The sequence below is a fragment of the Neltuma alba genome, unplaced genomic scaffold, assembly GCF_004799145.2.
Source record: "Neltuma alba isolate B1F8T4 unplaced genomic scaffold, ASM479914v2 tig00003442_pilon, whole genome shotgun sequence".
NCBI lineage: Eukaryota > Viridiplantae > Streptophyta > Magnoliopsida > Fabales > Fabaceae > Neltuma > Neltuma alba.
Window position 1 is genome coordinate 24,987 of NW_021633285.1, and position 18,236 is coordinate 43,222.

The window sequence follows — 18,236 nt, forward strand, 5'->3', positions numbered from 1 at the left end:
ATAGTTTTCCTCCTTAATCGGACAAACATGAAATAGTTATCTTATTTATATCTTGAGATTCAACTAGTTCATCAAATTTTAGTTTTTGCCCACAATAAACAACAGAATGTTCAAGTGGCCTCAGCTATCGAGTCATTCAAAATTCAAAACAAATCACAGCCAAAATATGGGATATCGCTTAATCAATTTCTTTTCTACACGGGTCAATCTAGCCATAACATGTGAAACATATAGACACCAAAAAAAAAAAAAAAACTTAGAACTGACTATAAGTTAAATACAAATATAAAAGAAAAAAAATCACAGATTTAAAAATGGCTTGTGTGAGTTCAGTATTCAAGGTTGTCATTACGAAAGCATCCTCAATTCTTGAAGTGTTGGTCTATATAGAGAAGAAGGCAACACTACCCATAAGATAAAATAAAATGTGTGAATACTATATGCAGAGGAAGGGAGAAGAGAGTGCCAATGGATAAAGAACCGCACAAGGCACTTAGCCAAGATGTTGCTTGGACTCAACATGAAACTTGAACAGAACTTTGGTGTTCCTTTCATTTAACTTCCACCAGTTTCTTTCCAGAAAGGTGATTCATCGCTTGAAAAGAATTCGTTTATTGCCAGGAAATCGCAGTGAAGTAATGACATTAACATGAAACCAACAGACAACGTAAAACAAGAAAAAGAATACCAGAAGAACAGGCGCCGAGGTGGCCGGGGGAGCAGTGGCACGTGATATTGGCACGGCTCAATCAAAAAGCAGAGCCCCCTCACCATCTAGAGCATTGCTTTCTTATTGAACCGCACCAATATCCCGTGAAGCCTATCCTTCACCCCCCTCCTCTCCTCCTCGCCATGCAAGTTTTCACTGTTCCAGATAGATAATCACAGACTCAATTCAAGCATCAATGTTTTGATGAAAAGCTCATAAAAGGCCTTCTCTGAGAAGTGGGAATTCACGTACCATCGTAAGGGTGGGGATGGGAATGACAGCGAAGTATGAATGGAGAAGAATCACAGCATGGAGGTTGAGGAGTTTGATGTACAGAACAGAACAGAGAGGTAGAGAGAGAGAGAGGAAGGGAGAGAGGAAGGGAGCAGGGATGAGTGGAGGTTTTAAAGGAAGAGGGTAGGGGCCAACATAAGAGAGCACGAAACATGGCAGGTGATGGGAGCATTGAAGGAGATGCATTAAATTCCCAACCACCTCACAACTAAGGAAGTTGGAATATTAATTTAAGGAGTACAGGAATCGTGATATGGGTTAGAGCAGACGAATCTGGAGCTTTTAATGCCTGCATTTATGGGTCCTGGGAGAGAGTGAGAGGGATGTTGGTTCGGTTCATCACTTCATCACCATGCCCTCTATATGGAATTATGGATCAAACTCTCCAATTTCAAATTCAAAATGAAAATACCATAACGCAACAAACAACCTTTTGCTTTATGGGTTTTGGTTTTTGCAACTCAATTGTCATCAATCACCCTGATCGCCTCCTCTCTGACAAGGCATTTGGTAGGTTCCATTAGAGCTTTCGATATTGGTTGACTAATTGATCATTTTCTCAAGCTTGGCCTTAATTGAACAGGCACAGGAACGGGTCGGAAAGCTTGCACAACATTTACTATATCTCTGATTTAATTTCTTCACATGTTTCAGAAAGACCACAAATAATTGTCTCAAGCAGTAAATGAAGATATAAAGTACAGGACTGATGAGCTTACATCCGTGTAAGTTTTCCGAAATGCCTCTCCGTTGCCCGTAATTGTTTTCTTGTAAAAAGTGTGGAATAATAAGAACTAGCTAGGCATGTCCACGAGTTCTGCTAAAACTAGCTGAGTTATAATTTCTTTCGGCTTACTGTATTTTATATTTTGTTGGTTTTGGAATTGGATATCAATGACCTGACCGAATCTTCCTGCTCCAGAGAAAAGCCTCCGGCTTGTTGTCAATTTAAGTAATCTTTGACAAATTTTTTTTAAAAAAATCATGCTATAAAACTTCTATTTAACAGAAATATGACCTAATCAAATAAAAATTGGTCAATATATTAAATAATTTGTCACAAATATTGGAAAAAAGGAAAGATTTGAAGTAAAAACCTTCAAATTGCGCATACGATATCTTCTATAAAAAATAATTATCTTTTAGGATATTACTATACCATTGACCAGGTTCCATTGACCAGCTGTTCAGGGGTGGGGCATATCAGCTATACTTACTTGCAGATTTTTTTTTTTTTTTTTAAAACCTTGACTATATAATATCTATAAATCTGAACATGATTTATGTACACTGTATAGCTATGTACAAATAAATAAGTTTTGTAAAGAAAAATGAAATATGCAGATAGTTATCAGCAAAACCTATTTAGGTTCCAATTAATGTCGTGGTTTGGGATTAACCGATGAAGAAAGTATCAGTTGTGGAAGGGGGCAAGTGAGCAGCCACCATCGTCTATTATGGAGTTTCATGATTAGACGGATGCGCATAAAACGCACAAATTTCTCTTTGAGCGCTACAACCTTTTCAAGATACTAAATTAGGCAATTCTTACTCTCAGGGTAGATAAACATTCCTTGCTTCTTGTTTGCCCACATGGAGTTGGTTTCATTTTCTACTTTGACTTGGTTTTAATTTGCTTGTACGAGTTTTTTTTTAAAAACTTAGATCCTGAGGAATAGCAAGGCCTAGTTTCTGCCAATCATATGTGCAGATGCGTAAATTTCACCTCCTCATTGGCATAGCACCATTACTAAAATGGAAATGGTAACCTCGATCATAGAAGAAGATTCAGAAAAGTATAGTCGGAGATGAAAATAGAAAACGATGACTTGGCAGTAAATTAGCATTCCATTAGGGAGCAGAATGAGGGTTTAGTTAAAAAAAAGAGGAGCATGGGGGGTTCACCCACTAAAACTACCAGCAAGAGAAAGCCAGACATTTATTACTAAACCGCGTCAAAACTCAGGACTAAAGAAGGCTTTGATGTATGTGTGTGTCCATTTGTAGCAAGGTCCCAGCAGCCTGAACAAATCAGGACTGTCCACCTATAATAGCTACGTTTCTTCTGTTTTTCTTTTTTCAGGGGGAGGGGCGATTAAAGACTAGGAAGCTAAACGTTTTTACTTGCATGAAATCGAAGTAAGTTGAGAGATGCTATATATATATATATAGAGAGAGAGAGAGAGAGAGAGGGAGAGAGGGGGCATACTTGTGGGAGCAGAGTAAGAAAAGGAGGCATCTACGGATTATGTAAAAGCGGCCCCTATACTCCTTTAGGGTTCTCATCAAACATGTCTCCCCGCAGGATCCTCTGCTGTAATATTGCTGCTCATCACCTTCTCGTCTTTGGGAGCACAAACACCTTCCCATGTTACTACGAGATGGAGGCCTCGTCCAGCCCAGGCTTCTATATATAAAGAGAGAAATGGGAAGATTGTGAAAAGCGTGGCGTGAGATTAAAACAAGCCATGCCAACATGAAGCTAAGTACGGTAAAGCGTGAAGGAGCAAAGGGCGGTGAAGGGTCGGTTTAGAAGGGGCGACCCAACCTCACGACCCGTCACCACAAGGCCCACACTCGCATACTCTCTGTCTCTTTTTGGGCCCACCTCTTATGACTAGTCACATGAAGATCACCAGTTTGATCTTTCTTGTATTTTTAGGTAGTTAATGTCTATTCTTCTAATTAAAAATATTTTTAGTTTTTTTTCCTCCTAATTTTTTAATACCATATCGTATTTCCACAACTCTTGGATTACATTCCATTATTCTTAGATCCAATCAAAGTAGATTTGCTCAAGGCTTTTTTACATTCACATGAAATTTAACCTAAAAGTTGATGCTTAAAGATCTACTAATATAGAGTCACTCGTTCCAATAGAATCAATACCTATTTGTCTCATTCCTACAAAATTTATTTTTAAATTCAACACCGAATTATTTGCTTAAAAATAACGCGCTGTATTGTTACTGTTTTAATAAAAAAACACTATATTTAAAAGATAAAGAATCAATAACTGAACTAAAAATTATAAAAAGTATACGCATGTTTTATTATTATTATTATTATAAATTATACATATATTTAGTAGGGTATTTCAATTCTGTAATTTAAATATATATAATGCATATAAGTTTATTTTCTTACATTTTGCAGTACAATTTAATGATTTATAGTCCCCCCACTCCCCCAGAAAGCACCCCGGGAATGATGGATTAAAATGGACCTCCAATAACCACAGGCCACAGCGGCTCAGGCCCAAAAAGAAAAAGGCGCTCGCGCGCGCACAGGCAGCGTATGCAAGACGGAAGTCGGAACGTAATTAACAAGCTTTTCCTTAACTTGCAGTCGAATTCGTCCTCTGGGCGTTCGCTCGATGTGATTATTCTGGAGTTCCTCCAGCTCTACTCGTTTTCTCTCTCGTTGCCGTTCTTTTTTCGTCTGGTTAGCATTACTGGTTCACCCTTGTGTTTTAAGTTAATTTGCTCTTCCTTCCTTCCTTTGATTGATCAATCGCTCCATTCATAGAAAACCCTAACTCAGTTATAAGGTCTTTACCTGTTTTCATTCTCGCAGAACCATTGCCATGGCAAAGAGTTCGTTCAAGATGGAGCATCCCCTTGGTTTGTTTTTATCTTTTTTTTTTTGGTTCCCGTTTCTTTAATTTTGGTTATGTTTTTTAGATTGTTGGATAGGATTTCGTATATGAGAAACCTGTATTTTGTTCGAGCCAGTTTGTAGACATCGGCCTTTTTATTTCCTTGTTGGAATTTGTTAAAATATGAAATTTTGTTTCTATCTCATAATTATCCAAAATATATGTATTAAAGTGCGAAATTTCATTTGCGAGACTTAGTATTTTGGAATCCCAGTGCTCGTCCCTTTCTGGGGAAAAAAAAGATACAAAGTTTTAATCAATCGAGGGTTTCTTTCCCCGCGCTGGTTCCATCTACCTTGGGCAGAAATGTTGAGTTTGTGCATTGAAATATATATACTTGGTGCCCGAAATAGTTTTGAATGGGGTCGGTTGTTAAGGTGTGGGTTATACCATTTTATTGCTTACTGGTGTTTTGATATATATGTCATCGTGTTTTTATCCATATGAAGCTTTCTAAAAGTCTGTATCGAATAAACGTCATCCCTAGCTTCGTTAAGGCTTTCAAACCCCCCCTCTCTGTTTGTCCAACTTCTGTTCAGTATTAAATATACAAATATTATGTGGCAGAAAGGAGACAGGCTGAAGCGGCTCGAATTAGAGAGAAGTATCCAGATAGAATACCAGTGAGATTTCATTTCAGTTGTGTGAATTTGTCATTGTATTCTTACTTATTGCTTATTAAATTGGTTGATATTTTGGCATAGGTGATTGTTGAAAGGGCTGAAAAGAGCGATGTTCCTGAGATTGACAAGAAAAAGTTAGTTTCTGCCTCTGTTTTACTCTTTAACATGGCCTATTGCATGATCTGATGTTTTGTAAGCGTGCACTGATTTGACAGCGTTCTCATGGTGTTCAATGCAAGGAGCTTTGCTCTCAGCAGTTTGGTCAGAATGTCCAAATCTGGTCTTACTAGTTTTCGCCTGCACTGATCTTAACTCTTAATGGATCTTCCCTCTAATTGTTAGACCTCTTAACATAGGGTCCTTCCTAGAAATGAATGAAGCATCGCAATTGATCTTTGACTTAATCCAACCAAATGTTCTACAGCCTTTTTTAAGCATGGAAGAAATAGTATTCTTTTAGTATTATCTCTCATAGATGCTTTGAATTCTCTTGGCAATCAATCCTGAGTGTTCTATGTTCTGCTATGGATGTTAGGATCAGGATGACCTACGTTCACCTTTTATATATCTTGTTTCACTCCCTTTTCAATTTTATTTATTGTATAAAACTTTTTCCCCTGTAGGTATCTGGTTCCGGCTGATTTGACTGTTGGCCAGTTTGTGTATGTAGTTCGGAAGAGAATCAAGTTGAGTCCTGAGAAAGCCATCTTCATTTTTGTCAAGAACATTTTACCTCCAACTGGTAAATTAAACAGGACTTTTCTGTATTCATTTTGTTTGAGTGGTGGGTATTTTTGTTGGTAATTTGTGATCTGATAAAGTGGTTTCTGTCCATGTAGCTGCTATTATGTCTGCGGTTTACGAGGAAAATAAGGATGAAGATGGATTCCTGTATATGACTTACAGCGGGGAAAACACATTTGGGACTTTGATCTGAATTATGGCGTGCAGCAATCCATGTAAATACGTCTTCCCAAAAAGAAAATAAATAAGCTGTGGGAAGAAGCTAGTATGGTTGTAAATTCTTCTGTATTTTTAACTTTGTTTTTCTTTATGAATACTGCGGCTTTTTCTGAAACGACTGTAACAGGATATTGAATATAGGCTTGCAATTGCATTCAGATGTAAGATTATGCTGAAGGGGTACTATTCGCATTAAGTCCTGTGCGACAATTTATGAATTTATTTAATTTTAATATGTTAAAAACATGTCATTGCTCATCATGTTCATTATTGAGAAAGTTGCGTAAGCCCTTAACAGAAATTAGTAAATTACATCTGAATACCTACCAAAAAGAGAAAGTTGGCAAAAAAAAAAAAAGAGAAAAATAAATTAGATGCGAATAAATGATACTTGGTTGAAACACGCTATGGTTTGTATTTAATTTGATTGGGAAAGTAGTGCACGAAGGCGAGTTCTGCCGGCGTTGAAAGCCGTTAAAAAGTCAAGGGATGGCAAAGTGGAGAAGTGCTACCGATGCAACTTGAATTAAAAGATTAATTAATCAAGGATATGACATTCGAAATGCAAAGTATTCAGGTAAAATAAGAAAAAATACGTTCATGTTCAAGTAAAGTCTGAAGCAAAATTAGATCTCTAGTGCATATGGAAAGGCCAGTAAAAGCTATAAGAAAGAACAAAAGACAGTCGGAGGAGGATGAAATTATAGGTATGGTGGAATCACAGTGTCGGAAGGTGGAGGGAGAGAATGGGGAAGGTTCACTTGGAGGAAGAAGCCCTCTTTTGATATTGATTCTTGACCCATTTGAGACCAGCGGAGGTGCCGCTCTTGAGTTTCATGGCTCCCACTACTGCCGCTTCCTTGGCTTTGTCAGCGCCCACCACTGCCGCCGCTTTGGCTTTGTCCATTCCCGCCGATGCTTTTGCTTTCGCATCGGCCATCTTGCTGCTGCCGCTTCGCTTCTTCACCTGCTCATTCTCGTCCTCACTCCCGAACCCACCCGCTCCCCACTGGTCTGCCCAATTCGGAGCTTTGCTTCCCATTAGGTTCTTCTTCGATTCCAAAAAATAAAAAGCTAATCAATAATTATGCATGCTAATTGAAGACTATGGACAACTAACAATAGAATATCAAAGGAAATTGAGTAAATAATCATTCATTAGCTTATTTGGAGTGCAGGTAGCAATAAATTCAGTCAAAAACACCTAGTCCAAGCCTGGGGGAGTGGATTGTGACATCCGATATGAGAAATCAACGAGATTTGTTTATAAAAGCTGGCCACAGCCAACAGAGAAATCGAGGGTTTATGTTGGGGAAGATTTCTTGGGTTTTCAAAGTGGGATCTATTCACCCAAAGGCCAATATACCATTCGGTGGATTGCATGATGGATTCGTGCTTGAAAACATTGGCGAGGGTGAAGGGAAAAAGGAATTACGACGTGGTTAGAAAAGAGGGAACAAGTGAGACGGAGGAGTCCAGAATCCAGAAAAATCAAGAGCGGGGAATGAACAGAAGAGAGAGGGGTAAATAAGGAGAGAGAAGAGATAAAACAAACGGTGAATATATACCTTTGGTGGGGATGATCTGGAGGAAGGAGGAGGGTGGCGGAGGGCCCAAAGAAGCTCCGACAGCAAATGAAGGAACTGGGAAGATTGATTGATTTGAGAGGATGGGTGCAGGTAGATTTGGAGTTTGGCGCGTGCGAGGGAAAAAGACTTGCGCTGGTAAATATATAGATAATAATAAATGGGCACAGGTCAGCACGCGGTGGGATCACTTTCACAGTTTCACTGCCTTACGTGTGCGAGCGGAAAAGAGGATTCCTCTTCCACCACGCCATCTCTCTCTTTCTCTGATTTTGTCTATTTCATAATAATTCATATCGCCAGTTTTTTGACCAGTAATGTAATTCAAACGCCATTTACTCCCTTTGTATTTAGATATTATTTCATCTAAAAAAATTATCTATGGATGAATAAATCCCAAAAAGATAATGAATACATTCAATTAACCCTTTTCCAGTAAATATTAAAAATCGATAAATATCACTATCCGATAGAATTTTTTGGCTGATAAAAATATTGCTTATATAGTTTTTTTTTTTTAAATGCAGATCTTTGATTTCCCCTGATTCTCTTCTAATTAATCTTCTAGATGCAAATCTTTGGTCCTCGCAGAGAGAGAGAAAGATATATATATATATATATATATATAATATACACGCCTGTCACGTCAATATGATTATTTTTAGTAATGGTTTCTTTTTTCTTCCCAAAAAAAAAAAATCCTCTCATTTTAATTTTCCTGTTCCCTCAACTCCTCAGTGTAACACTAATAAGAATTGGTGTGGTTAATAAGAAATCAGTTCATATCTTATAAGAGACATTTCTGATTCTGATAAGTCTCCGAGACCAATTATCTAAACTTTTATTCGCCAAAAAAGAAAAAAACCCTCATCATGGTAACACTTTTTTCATCTTCAATTTTAATTCTAGTTTGATTTCTTCATATAAGAGTTAGAATTAGTTTTAAGTATAAGACTAAGTTTGATATTTAATTTAGTTTTAAATAAGATTACAATCTACTTTGTGTCTTTTTTTTTTTTAAGGTAGTCCTTAATTTTTATAGTTGTTGTATATGTTAAAATTTTATCCATGTAGTTCTAACTAATATGTGTAATTAATAGAGATATCTTAGAAAAAATAGTACCTATTTATTACAAATAACTAATTAATTAATTTTTTAAATTTGTTTAATTAATTAACTAATCTTATATTAAATACCGTGTATATAGATTTTATCTCTTATCTAATTTCAAGGGGAGAAAAGATAATAACATTGTTAGTCCAAAAAATATGGCCGAAACGAAAATTCGAATTGAACGTCCAGTTTTATACGTCAAATTTGGCCCCAAAGAAAAGTCTGAGACGTCAAATTTCTTATTTTTAAAAGAAATCACTCATAATATTTCCGATATATTCCCCTTTTGTTATCGACTCAATCATCGATAATGTATAAGGTTATATTTCAACCAACATGATCGGAAAAAACAATATAATTCAAATTTCAAATCCTAAAAAAATAATCACAGAGATTTATATTTTCACAATTAAAAAATATGTATCCATAACTTAAAAATGTAAAATGCTTATCCTCTTGTTGTTTTCTTTTTCAAATTGAATTTATAAGCTCTATATTGGAATTAAAATCACATTTAATTAATATTTAATTTCTTAGTTGTGTTAAGCTGCGGGGAAAAAAAATCCCAAGTTACTCTTTATCTATAGAACTGATGATTCGGGGTATCAGCTGCTGGAATAGCTCAGTTGGTTAGAGCGTGTGGCTGTTAACCACAAGGTCGGAGGTTCAAGCCCTCCTTCTAGCGATTTATTAATGCATTTTTCGCATCTTCATTTTTCAACCAGGGGGCCACAGTTAAGGATGAAAAAATGCCTGCTTCACAATGACCTTCTCCGCAACGGACAAAGTGCCAAGTCTCAGACAAGGCTCCTTCTCTCGCAGCTGCCTGTCAAATTTTATTGGGCAGACTGGCAAGGTCGCCTGCTCACATGATATCTTCCTTTGGGGCAAGCCGCAATGCACCTGCGCTCCTGTGTAGTTCACACCATTCGGCAACTAACTTGCGATAGTTCCCATTACCAGTTTTCTGAGCTTGGCTATTAATTGATACAGAGGTATCCCTATATAGTTCATCTTTTTCTCTCACCAATGCGTCCCTTTCAATTTTTTAATTTTACCAGACTGATTAAATGAATTGGAAATTATAATGACTTCAATTTGCAGGTACTTCCCAAGTATCTGAACAGTGTTGGTGGGAAGATGCTTGAAGCTGTACTTAATCATGCCAACAAGTACGCACGCACGCACTCCTCTTTGCGGAATGATATCTCAATATGATAAGGTAACAATATTCATGAATCTCCATTCATATCTGCTGTATCACCAACCTGCGTTTCTTTCCTCTTCCTGCAACAGTTTCAAGTAACACTAATTTACAGTGTGAAAACGAATGTGCGGACAGAAAGAGAGGGAATGATCGAGGAATCTGGCGGACATGGTGTAGAAGGTGGTAAGGATACGATTTACATTGGGTGCTCATCAGTTTTGATGAGCACCCAATGCTCATCAGATTTGGACCCTCCAGATTTATTTTTATTTTTATTTTTTAAAAATAATTATTTTAATAGGTAGAGGATAAAAAATAAAAATAATCTCTTAACTATCATTCTTTAAAAATATAATTTTTTTATTTTAAAATAATTATTTAATAATATTAAATCTGAACCGTTCAGATCTCTAGATTGCTCATCAGGTCATCACCTAAGGAGCACCGAATGGGGACCGGTGAGGATATGGAGGGCCTTATGCTTGCTTCTTGTTTCATGGCTCTGGGGACTCGGCTGCCGCAATGGAAGGACGCGTCGAAGAGGGGAAAGTGTGGTCCAACAATATAGTAGAGTCAACTAACTGGGAATTGAAAGAAAGTTGGCAAAGTGATTGTTCAGGTTAAGCCCGGCATTTGATTAATACATGCTTTTTATTCATATAATGTTCGAACCTTATTTCTTCTGTACCTTTGTATGAAACTTGGTTGTTTCACGCCTACGAAGTATGAACTACGTACGACGGGTTGGCGTACGTAAAAAGAGTTTACTCTCGTGATATCCACTGTCTACCTCTTAACATCTGGATGATCAGACGTCTCCCGCCATTTAGCTGGAAAGGAAATTATCAAAAATAATGTGTGTGGGCTCCAGCCCTGAACTTCGTGGAGTCCCGTTTTGAAAAAAAAAAAAAAAACGAAAATCACTGTCTTCGCTGCGTTCACTGTTCCGCATGGTGGGCATACTAGGAAACAGAATATCGCACTCCAGAAAAAGTCATAAATATTATTGTGCAGTAGAAATTAGAAAGATGAACATAAAATGTCTCTATCATATTAGTTTTTAAGACTAGGTACATAATAGCTTAGGTTCATATCTTTAAATTATTTTCCAATTTTGTTTTAGCAAATATAATAAAAAAAATTGTATCCTCATTTGCATACATATTATTTATATATTTTAAAATTGATTACTGCCAGTCTTTATCTATGTGAATGCATTATCTTCTGTCTAACAGGGAAGGGACCTGACGGTGGAAATAAGGGATGCGAGCATAGGCTTGTAATCTCAGTCTTACTCGTGCTCAAAGATGGCGGTAGTATCATTTTATAGTTTTTATATGTTGCCTTGTATTTTTTTTTTCCCTATAAATTAGTGTCTCGTGTGTGTTGCGGTGATTACTTTTTGATACCACTCTCTCTTTTCTTTTTTATACGATATAATTATAAAAAATAGGCCATGTGAGTACCTCTGCTTTGCGAGAGAGTATTAAAGTGGAAGAAGCGTCTGGTGGCCAAAGAAGGAAAAAAGTGGAAGAATGGGAGAGATATGTGATGAGGTTGAGAGCAGAGAATGGTACTTGGCATCGTATGCATCGGAGGGTGTTCCCACCTCCGATCATCTCAAGCTCCGAACAGTCCGGCTATCGCTAGCCGCCGACGCCATCCCGGACGGCCACCTCGCCCTCGAGCTCCTCTTCGTTTCCATCGACCCATATCTTCGCTCCAGAATGACCGGCCTCCTCGACGGCCTCCACTCTGACCCGTACCAACTCAACCAGGTACGCTCTGGCAATTATTTGATACTTAAAATAAACGAGAACCCTTGCTGGTCCAAAAAAAAAAAAAAAAGAACCCTGCAGATTTTGATTTATATATACATGTGCGTATGTATGCAGGTGATCACGGCTTTTGGGATTGGGAAGGTGGTACGATCCAAGAACAGTGAGTTTGAGGAGGGCGACATTGTGCTTCATCCATTTATACCCGTAGCAGAGTACTGCGTGGTGAAGTCCCACATGTTCAAAAAAATTGATCCCAACACTGCCATTTCATTGCCTGATTTCCTAAGCTGCTTGGGTAGGTTTCAGGATGATAATATTTATTGCTGGTTTGGATACAACCTAAAAAAAAAAATTATTGTTGCACTTTACCATATAACGCAAAATTACTTAAACATGTTGGGAAATAAGTTGAGCATGAAAGCTATGGTTGGACGCAGGAGTGCCAGGGTTTGCAGCGTGGGTGGGTATAGAGGTGCTGGCGGAACCAAAGCCAGGATCCAATGTCTTCATCTCTGCTGCGTCCGGTGGTGTGGGAATGTTTGCCGGCCAACTCGCCAAGCTCCGCGGCTGCCGGGTTATTGGCAGCACTGGCTCCGATGACAAGGTACTTACACAGACACTCGTATATTTTTGGGAGAATTACAATACGTTTTTTTTTAAAAGATAATTACAAAATAAGTCTAAAAAATTATTATTTTCTATTTTAAAAGTTTTCATCATAAGTTTTTTAGATTGTTATGAAGAATTTTTAATAATTATATTTTTTTAGGACTTGATTGTAATTATCTCTATATTTTAATACGCACTCATGGTATCACGAAAAAAAAAAAATAATACGCCTCATGAGCTGCGCTTTTTGATCATACATCGTAATGATGGTTTTTGTGAGGTAGTTTGTGCTATTCTCCTGATACATGAGTCAGATGGTTTTTCATGCACAGTTCACCAAACACGCGGACAATTCTCGCACAATAATGATGGTTTAAATTGGATTATTAGTGGCATACCAGGTCATGGGACAGATATTTACAAAAGTCAGTAGGAAAATGAGAAAATAAGCTGGTGGAGATTTGTTGGGTTGTCACATCTCAAGGAGAGGTGCAATGAAAATCCAGATATGTGCGCAAAAGTTGGCCCCTGTGTCGGAAATCTTAATGCATGGCCAAGAACATGATTTCTCAAATCATAATATCATATCAACAGCTTTTGAACCACAAAAAAAAAAAAAAATCATTAAATAACAACGCCTCTCGATCTATGTACGGAGAGTTAGCATGATGTGAGTTTTAGCCTCTTCATAATATACGAAGACTATAATTTTGTCACAAATCATTATTCTTTTAAATATATAGCTGCCGATTAAAAGGTCATGTTTACTATATATTCAGCATCTTTTAAAATTGAAACATATCAAAATGTACTAAGTGTATAACATACACAAACGATTCACACACACATTTAAACGCATCGTGTCAGGGCAAGATTCAAGAGCCAACATAGCTAAGAGAGAAAAAGGAGGGCTACTTCTTTGATTCTTCGATTATTTGCTTCGTTAATTTTAGTCTTCAATTAAACTGCTATAGTTATATATGGCTAAAATATAAAAATTACTCCTAAAATCATAGTTGAAAATAAAACAAGTAGCAGTTGATGAGTATAATAATCGAACGAATTGGCAGGTGAAGCTGATAAAAGAGGAGTTTGGTTACGACGACGGATTCAACTACCACAAGGAAACAGATTACGATGCTGCTTTAAGCAGGTATATATGTATATGCCTGCTTCATCTTTTTCTCTCTCTGTTTTGATTAGCAGGCGTACATGATTAACTAAGTTGGGAATTAAAATGAGATATTTGCAGGTATTTCCCAAATGGTATAGATGTTTACGTGGACAATGTGGGAGGCAAGATGCTGGAAGCTGTACTTAACCACGTCAACAAGTTTGCACGCATACCGCTTTGCGGAATGATATCTCAATACAATAAGGTAATCCATTTCAATTAATCAATAAAACTGCAGTACATATGTGTGTGTGTGTGTGTGTAATTATCGAATAATCCTGTTCATATTTAATGCAGGTCTGGAGGGAAAGAGAAGGGGTGAGGAATTTGCTGAACATGGTGGGGAAGGAAGTGAGGATGGAGGGTTTTATGGTTCGCTCCCATTTGCATCGTTTTGGAGAGTTCGCTGCGGCAATGGAAGGTTACATGAAACAAGGGAAAGTGAAGTCCAGGAATAAAATCAACCTGGGCATTCACAGCTTTTTAGACAGCCTAGCCTCTGTCTTCTCAAGCTCCAATGATGGCAAAGTGATTATTCAGGTTAAGCCACGTGTTTAGTTAATCCCATTTCTGTTTAATTAATCACGCCTCCTGTTTATGTATGAAACTTAATTATCTGACTTTTGTGAACCAGACTTTTGTATTTGTGGTTGACTTTTGTTGTTTTCAATAATATCAAAACATGTGGTTAATTACAAAACTATGAAAACTAACAGCATTATGCATTTTACTTGTTCAAAGTCGATCGAGGAGCACGAACAGAAGATCTATGTTAAGCCTTTCAACTTAATTTTTTTTTAGCCAAATAATATGCTTACGTGCTGATCGTAGTTTTACTAATATGTATTTTGTATTGAGCAGTCTTTTAATTCACTTCCTTTTTATATCAAATCACGAAAAATGAAAAAAGATAAAGATTAAAAGTACACGCTTGTATATTTATATAAAACAAACAATTCCCGCATTTTTTCGGCGTTTTGAAATTGCATGCTCCAATAGATGATGAAATTCATATTTATATAAATATTTATTATTAAGTATACATTAGATAATTACCAGATTGGATAAAAAGCAGTTCATTATTTCGTTGTGATTGGATCTTTTCGAAATATGCGTACGTGTTTATGCATATATGGTACAACATTTTATGATTAAATCATTGTCATTAACGTATGTATGAAATTAAAACTGTAACAAATTACATTGTTGATGAGTGGAAAGAGCATTGGTCATCCTAATCTTTATACAAATATATGCAGCTCACTCAAGTCAATTGAAATGCTTTGTTCAACACATTCTTGTTAAATAATTAGATAAAATCCACTGAATATACTACTGCGGTATTTAAATAAATTAAGTGGAAAAAAAAACAAATACTAATTAATGTTACATCTAATAATAGACCATTGCATTATTTGTAAACCATCGTGGGACCCACAGCATAGCCATTTAAGATGTCATATTCTGCTGGACAATGGCGCATAAAGGTTTCTTTTTCTTTTTAATTTTGATTTTTGATAGACCCCCCACACAGCACCAGGCCAGCTGCATAACCTTCCCAAAGTAAGGGCCCGTTTGGAATGTCCAATTCACAGTTTTGTCTTTTTCATGCATCCATCTCTTTTTTAAATTCACCTTTTTGTAAAAGTAATAAATATAATGATGATTCTACCGTTTTCGTTTTTTTTTTTGGGGGGGGGGGTTAAAGTATCAGTATCTTCTAATCTTCGGAAAACGACATTCAAAATTTTTAAATAAAAAATATATAACTAAACTGTTGTAAAATTAAAAAAATATGTGATTTATTCAGATGTGAAACGTGAATCACATCAGCACTTGTCAAAAAAGTTGCTCTTGATCATATCCACAGGTAAAGCAGCGGGAAGAATAATGATGATAATAATTAATGAAATGAAAATGGAGATTAGAAGTTAGAACGAATGGATGATAATGGTTGATTATGATCATTAGAACAAGGAGACACATCCCAAGAAACAGGTAAAGCAACGAACAGAATGGGAGGTGGTGGTGGAAATGAAGCGAAAACAGAGGTGGAATTGGAAAGCAGAGAATGGTACATGGCAGCTTATGCAGCGGAGGGGGTTCCGACCTCCGATCATCTGAAACTCCGAACGGTGAAGCTATCTGTGGCCGCCGATTCAATCCCCGATGGCCATGTTGCCCTGGAGCTCCTCTTTGTTTCGGTGGATCCATACCTTCGCACCAGAATGAGTGGCTCTCGCGACCCCGTCCAATTTGAACTTAACCACGTACACCTGTTTCTTCCACTCCACTCTTTAATTGACAAATGAACTAAGATGAACCCAGATTCTTCAACTGAAGATATATCTCTGTGTGTGTGTGTGTGTGTGTTTGTGCAGGTGATATCAGCTTTTGGGATTGGAAGGGTGATCCGATCCAAGGACAGTAAGTATGAAGAGGGTGATATTGTGGTTCATCCGAATTGTCCCATTGCTGAGTACTGCGTCACGTCCTCTTTGATGCTCAGAAAGTTCGATCCAAACTCTGGAATATCGTTGCCTGACTACATAAGCTCCATGGGTTGGTTTTTAATGTCAATTTTTCTTCCTTTTGAGAAGAGAATACAGTAAAATAAACATCGGAATGGGTTGGCTTGTTTGGATTCAGGAGTACCAGGGTTTGCGGCATGGGTGGGCATAGAGGTGCTGGGAGATCCAAAGCCAGGATCAAATGTGTTCGTCTCTGCTGCTTCTGGAGCTGTGGGAATGTATGCTGGCCAGCTTGCTAAGCTTCGAGGTTGCAGGGTCATTGGAAGTACTGGCTCTGATGATAAGGTACTCTGCTCCACCCAACACCAACATCATCCATTGCTTCCATTTCGTTCGCTAATTTCCTTTTCAGCCACTTTAATTTAAGGGATAAAAATAATTGGGCATCCCTACCCAAAAATAGACACTGTACTTCTGTTCATTGCGATTATCCTACCATAAAAAATTTCATTACCCAATGAGCGAGTTTCACAGATAAAGCTTATGAAAGAGGAATTTGGGTATGATGACGGATTCAATTACCACAAGGAAACAGATTATGACGCTGCTTTAAGCAGGTGTCCCTCATTAATCTTATGCCTTCGTTCAACTTCAGTCTTTTACCCTTCGCCTCATTACTCCATCATTTGAGTTGGACGTTGAATTATGCAGGTATTTCCCAAACGGTATAGATGTTTACCTTGATAATGTTGGGGGCAGGATGCTTGAAGCTGTGCTTAATCATGTCAACAAGTACGCACGCATACCACTTTGCGGAATGATATCCCAGTACAACAAGGTAATCAATCAACCAATAAAGCTCCAGTATTAAATAATCTGTGACTTTTTTTTTTTTTGGCTTGCTATAATTCTAAATACAGTGCAATGTCAAGTATGAATGTGAATGTATGTGAAAATGCAGGTTTGGACAGAAAGGGAAGGGGTGAGGAATCTGCTGAACATGGTGGGGAAGGAAGTGAGGATGGAGGGTTTTATGCTGGCTTCATATTCTCATCGATTTGTAGAATTCGCTGAAGTAATGGAGATCGAGAGCTTTTTAGAGAGCTTAGCCTCCTTATTCACAAGCTCCAATGTTGGCAAAGTTGTTGTTCAGGTGAAGCCATAATTCGAGATATGATTCATGTCGTGTTTGTGACGGTCTAAAGCTTCAGATTCAGCTTGTAAAGTGTTTTGAACACTGTCTTATTTATGTCCTTCTATGAAACTTACCTGATTTGAAAGTAATTAACGATGGTGTGTTTTTTTCCTGCTGAATCAAGAGGTGGAAATCAGGACCGGTCCTCTAGGACTAAAATTTAAAAAATACCCCAATTTACTAGGCTCGACCCTTAAACTACAGGGCTCAGGGCCGGCCCGCGGGTTTTTGGCCCGTTTAAAAAAAAAAATACTATTTTTTATATTTATCATATTTTTTATAAAACAATAAAAATAAACCAATGAAATTATTAAAAAAAGACATAAATATGAATAAAATTAAGTCACAAATATAAAATATCATCATATATAAATATCCATCAACATCTAAGAACATCTAAAACATTCATTAAGAAAATAACAACATCCAAAAGTTTTATCTATAGTGCAATAAATAAATACTATCATTAATTTTTTGAAACTTCATCATCACTATAATTAATTACTCTTCTTCATAAATATGCTTTTTTTTCATAACAAAAATATCAAATTTTTCTTCTTTATAGGAATTTTACTTTTAAATTTTACAATCTAACTATTATTTTACTTTAATGTGAGAAACATTGTTGTTGAAACTCATAAATTTCTAATTCAAATTATAGAATCACAAATATATAAGTATAAAAATACTCTATTATCAAATATATATATATATAGTTTAAAAATATCAACGTATATAATATAAATCAAATCATTATTAAAGTCCAAATTAACCCATTTTTTAAAAATTTAATTGGATAAATTATTGTCTAACACTAAATTTAATTTTAAAATGATAATAATAACTAAATAT

General features: G+C 36.8%; 4 protein-coding genes and 1 non-coding gene across 5 annotated transcripts; 4 read left to right on the forward strand and 1 right to left on the reverse strand.

The window, feature by feature from the left end:
* The first annotated feature begins 4,331 nt into the window (after positions 1-4,331).
* Positions 4,332-6,491, forward strand: LOC114741604 (autophagy-related protein 8d). The gene is made up of 6 exons (XM_028929871.1): positions 4,332-4,447; positions 4,580-4,626; positions 5,229-5,284; positions 5,366-5,418; positions 5,908-6,026; positions 6,124-6,491. Exons 2-6 carry the CDS (start codon positions 4,590-4,592, stop codon positions 6,219-6,221), a joined length of 363 nt encoding a protein of 120 aa, XP_028785704.1. The 5' UTR covers positions 4,332-4,447; positions 4,580-4,589; the 3' UTR covers positions 6,222-6,491.
* A 262-nt stretch (positions 6,492-6,753) lies between these two features.
* Positions 6,754-7,938, reverse strand: LOC114741605 (uncharacterized). The gene is made up of 2 exons (XM_028929872.1): positions 7,816-7,938; positions 6,754-7,298 (listed from the first exon to the last, which is right to left on the reverse strand). The coding sequence occupies exon 2, from the start codon at positions 7,287-7,289 to the stop codon at positions 7,005-7,007; it is 285 nt and encodes a 94-aa protein (XP_028785705.1). The 5' UTR covers positions 7,290-7,298; positions 7,816-7,938; the 3' UTR covers positions 6,754-7,004.
* Positions 7,939-9,558: 1,620 nt separating this feature from the next.
* Positions 9,559-9,632, forward strand: TRNAN-GUU (transfer RNA asparagine (anticodon GUU)). The gene has a single exon. It is a non-coding gene; the product is annotated as a tRNA-Asn (tRNA).
* Positions 9,633-11,621: 1,989 nt separating this feature from the next.
* Positions 11,622-14,410, forward strand: LOC114741603 (2-alkenal reductase (NADP(+)-dependent)-like). Its single transcript, XM_028929870.1, has 6 exons — positions 11,622-11,932; positions 12,050-12,230; positions 12,373-12,539; positions 13,615-13,697; positions 13,797-13,923; positions 14,016-14,410. The coding sequence occupies exons 1-6, from the start codon at positions 11,690-11,692 to the stop codon at positions 14,274-14,276; spliced, it is 1,062 nt and encodes a 353-aa protein (XP_028785703.1). The 5' UTR covers positions 11,622-11,689; the 3' UTR covers positions 14,277-14,410.
* Positions 14,411-15,733: 1,323 nt separating this feature from the next.
* Positions 15,734-17,503, forward strand: LOC114741606 (2-alkenal reductase (NADP(+)-dependent)-like). Its single transcript, XM_028929873.1, has 6 exons — positions 15,734-15,988; positions 16,100-16,280; positions 16,368-16,534; positions 16,724-16,806; positions 16,901-17,027; positions 17,151-17,503. Exons 1-6 carry the CDS (start codon positions 15,734-15,736, stop codon positions 17,352-17,354), a joined length of 1,017 nt encoding a protein of 338 aa, XP_028785706.1. The 3' UTR covers positions 17,355-17,503.
* Positions 17,504-18,236: the final 733 nt, after the last annotated feature.

Coding starts and splice junctions, on each gene's coding strand:
- LOC114741605 (XM_028929872.1), bottom strand. CDS start 7,289: ATGGGAAGCAAAGCTCCGAATTGGGCAGACCAGTGGGGAGCGGGTGGG.
- LOC114741603 (XM_028929870.1), top strand. CDS start 11,690: ATGGGAGAGATATGTGATGAGGTTGAGAGCAGAGAATGGTACTTGGCA. Junction 12,231..12,372: donor TGATTTCCTAAGCTGCTTGG/GTAGGTTTCAGG, acceptor GGTTGGACGCAG/GAGTGCCAGGGTTTGCAGCG. Junction 13,698..13,796: donor TACGATGCTGCTTTAAGCAG/GTATATATGTAT, acceptor AGATATTTGCAG/GTATTTCCCAAATGGTATAG.
- LOC114741606 (XM_028929873.1), top strand. CDS start 15,734: ATGGGAGGTGGTGGTGGAAATGAAGCGAAAACAGAGGTGGAATTGGAA. Junction 16,807..16,900: donor TATGACGCTGCTTTAAGCAG/GTGTCCCTCATT, acceptor TGAATTATGCAG/GTATTTCCCAAACGGTATAG. Junction 17,028..17,150: donor TGATATCCCAGTACAACAAG/GTAATCAATCAA, acceptor GTGAAAATGCAG/GTTTGGACAGAAAGGGAAGG.
- LOC114741604 (XM_028929871.1), top strand. CDS start 4,590: ATGGCAAAGAGTTCGTTCAAGATGGAGCATCCCCTTG. Junction 4,627..5,228: donor CAAGATGGAGCATCCCCTTG/GTTTGTTTTTAT, acceptor ATTATGTGGCAG/AAAGGAGACAGGCTGAAGCG. Junction 5,419..5,907: donor CCTGAGATTGACAAGAAAAA/GTTAGTTTCTGC, acceptor TTTCCCCTGTAG/GTATCTGGTTCCGGCTGATT.